This window comes from Triticum dicoccoides, chromosome 5B (genome assembly GCF_002162155.2).
Source record: "Triticum dicoccoides isolate Atlit2015 ecotype Zavitan chromosome 5B, WEW_v2.0, whole genome shotgun sequence".
NCBI lineage: Eukaryota > Viridiplantae > Streptophyta > Magnoliopsida > Poales > Poaceae > Triticum > Triticum dicoccoides.
This window is the reverse complement of record NC_041389.1, coordinates 466,718,061-466,721,154: the sequence shown is the minus strand read 5'-3', so window position 1 is coordinate 466,721,154 and position 3,094 is coordinate 466,718,061. Positions and strand designations below refer to the sequence as shown.

Here is a 3,094-nt window from a genome sequence, read left to right as displayed (position 1 = left end):
GGAGGTGGCGGCGGTGCAGCCCGGCTTGGCTGCGGTCCGGCGGCCCTGCGGTGGCGGCCGGCGGCCGGCGTGGTGATGGCGCCGCTCCTTGGCGGCGGGGCGGCGTGGTGGTGTTGGGTGGCCGTCGACGCGCCCCCGGCCCAGATCTGGGCACGTCGGGCCCCATCTGGGCCCTTGGGGGCCGCCCCCCCGGCATGGTCTCGTTGTCTGTGGCGCGGTGAGGAGGAGGAGCGGCTCGGACTTGGGGCGTCGGCGCCGATGGCGTGCCGGCAGCAGCGCGAAGGCGGGAGCTTTACGGGCCCACGAGGGCTCGGCCGGGCCTATGGGCCTACGGGCTTGGTGTGCTCCTGCTATTGCGTCCGGACGGCTACTGTCGCTGACGGTGGAGGTGGGGCCCTCCCGCGTGCCAATGGTGCTGATGCCCTAGTCCCGGCTCTGATTCTTCGTCGTGCTGTCCTCACTTCGCGGTGCCATGGTGAGACGGCGTGGAGTCCTCATGACCGCGTTGGCGCAGGGTGGTGGTTGGTTTGGTGGCGGGATCCGGAGTGCCCGAGGTGCGGGTTGGGATCGGGGGAAACCCCTGTCGGCGTGGCCGACTCCGGCGCGGTGGCGCCTGTGGGTGCCGCCTGACCTTCCGGGAGGGCGTCGGGGGCTACTCTTCCTCTCGCCTCGTCGTGTGCCGGGGGAAACCCTTGGCAGCAGCGTCGTCATCGCCGCGATCCTTCTTGGAGGTGTTGATTGGTGCCGGCGCTTCGGAGTCTTGGAGCCTAGTGGATGAGCCCGGTGGGCCTAGCGATCGCGAGGCTTCTTCGTTTTTGTTGATCCGCCGTTGTCGGCATTTGTTTCTTTTGCTCTTTCTCTGTTGTTTCTTTTGGGCGTGACTGTGCTGCTTCCGCCCCAGCACCTATCCCTGTATGATTCGGTTGGTTGCTTTGTATACAAAGCGGGGAAAAACCCTTTTTCGGCAAATACTTTCCGACAAGCCTATTACAAAGAAAAGTAAGACGTTCGGCCGCTTGATTGCCTCAGATCCCACGACTCGCGAGGCGGGCACTTGATTACCTCAGATCCGCCGGCCGACGTGTAGCAGCCCCCTTCTTTAATAGCATACTTTTTTTAACAAGGCAAAAGACTTGTTATTTTCTTTAAATATGAAAAGAGTGAGAATTGCCCGCTTAATTAACGGGAAACCGGATTAAAATCCATACAGCCTAACCCACATAACACGAGCACGAGCGACCGACCTGGTCATTGACAAGGAGACCACGGAGGATAGTTACAACAGAATATTAGAGAGGTATACATCTCAGACATGCTAGGGATCAACTCCTCGTGCTTTGACGGTCAGCCGGTCACGGTACCTCTGCAACGTTCACCAGATGAGACAAAACGATCTCTGCTTTGGTTCCTTCTTGCAGAACTGTGGCAAGCACATTGCTTCCATGCGCGCACCGGCGCACGTACGATTTCTTCGACCACACGCAGCTGCGATGGCACACCCATATACGTAATGGTCAACTCAGTCATCCGTGACTAGCTCAACTCCAGCGTTCTTCTCTCTCTCAAAAAAAAAAAAAAACTCCAGCGTTCTGCTGTGGAGTTCCGCATAAGGCATTTCAATGGTCAGATATGGCTGGACGTAATGAGCTAACTCCAAAGGGGAGACGTTCATCTTTTTCCTTCAAAACAAGAAGTATCTGAGAGAAGTCCACAGAGGAGAGCTGCCGGTCTCAATGGGTTGGCGCGGGCGCAGCCGCGCATGAATCCATCCTAGAGGCCTTTAGGAGCCTTTACAGTTTGCACCATCTATATAAGGCAGCACCATCAGGTCCTGATCTATCAAGTACCACAAGCTCATCTGCCAATTCACAAACCTAGAAACCCACCCTGAAGCAAACAAGTCCCAGCTAAGAAGGTGCTCAAATGGCGTCCCAGCTGGTTGAGAGCCACCGTGCCGGCGCCGAGGTCCACAAGGGGAACGATATCTGCAAGAAGAAGACCATCGAGCTTCTCGAAGAGCTTGACCTCCCGAAAGGCCTCTTTCCTATGGATGACATCGAGGAGGTCGGGCACAACTGTGAGAGTGGGTTTGTGTGGATGCTTCAGAAGAAGAAGAACGAGCACATGTTCAACAAGCTCAACCAGACAGTCTCCTACGACACTGAGGTGACCGCTTTTGTGGAGAAGGGCAAGATGAAGAAGGTCACCGGGGTCAAGGTCGAGGACCTATACTCTTTGGTCGAGGTCTATGTGGATGAGTCTTCTGCTGATAAGGTTACCATCAAGACTGACACCGGTCTGTCTGAAACCCATGATGCGCCCGTGTTCGCTGTTGGGGAATAGGATGCTACTAGTTGAAAAGGCCAGAAAAATAAAGTCAGTGAATGGTTCAGCATTGCAGTTCACATGTTATGCACAAGTATATGTTTCCGTTTTCTTTGTAATCTAATAAAGGGTGTTGCATGAATGTTGCTTCCTTTCCGCCCATGTTATGTAGAAATTTATGTTTCCGTTTTCTTTGTAATGTATAGAGGATGTTGCATGAATGTTGCTTCCTTTCAGCATGTAAGCGTTCGTCAAATGTAATGAATAACGCTTATACCGCCTCCTATATCCCACATCGACCACTCTCAACTTCCCACTGTTGTCCCTATCTTTGTGTGTCAGATAATGAGGGCCTTATCAACCAATAATTAAGCAAGGCTTAAAAATACAACATGAACCATGACATGCACAGAAGAATTCTAATTTTGATTCTCGGTATCTGGATTTTCATGTTGATTTTAGCATTTCATAATTTTAGATGTATGTTATATCTGTTTCTCAAAATAACAAAGAAATCGATAGCGAGGGTTGGATGGAAACATTATGGAATAATTTCCTGTTTTGTTGATTTTAATTTTCTCACTAATATCAAATCATCGGAGTTTATTTCCACATTTATGGTTCAGATCGATGTGAAAAACAATTATTTTTTTCTTAGGTAAATATTTTTATGCGAAAACAAGTTCTTGTCTTGATTTTGTTTTCTTATGTTGAAAGATTGCTGAGAAAATGCAAAGTAAAAAAGAGGACAAAGGCAGAAACCAAAGCA

At 51.3% G+C, this 3,094-nt stretch overlaps 1 protein-coding gene across 1 annotated transcript; it reads left to right on the top strand.

Annotated features, from left to right (window-relative positions):
• The first annotated feature begins 1,852 nt into the window (after positions 1-1,852).
• Positions 1,853-2,564, top strand: LOC119305774. Its single transcript, XM_037582207.1, has one exon. The coding sequence runs from the start codon at positions 1,924-1,926 to the stop codon at positions 2,341-2,343; it is 420 nt and encodes a 139-aa protein (XP_037438104.1). The 5' UTR covers positions 1,853-1,923; the 3' UTR covers positions 2,344-2,564.
• The last annotated feature ends 530 nt before the right edge of the window (positions 2,565-3,094 follow it).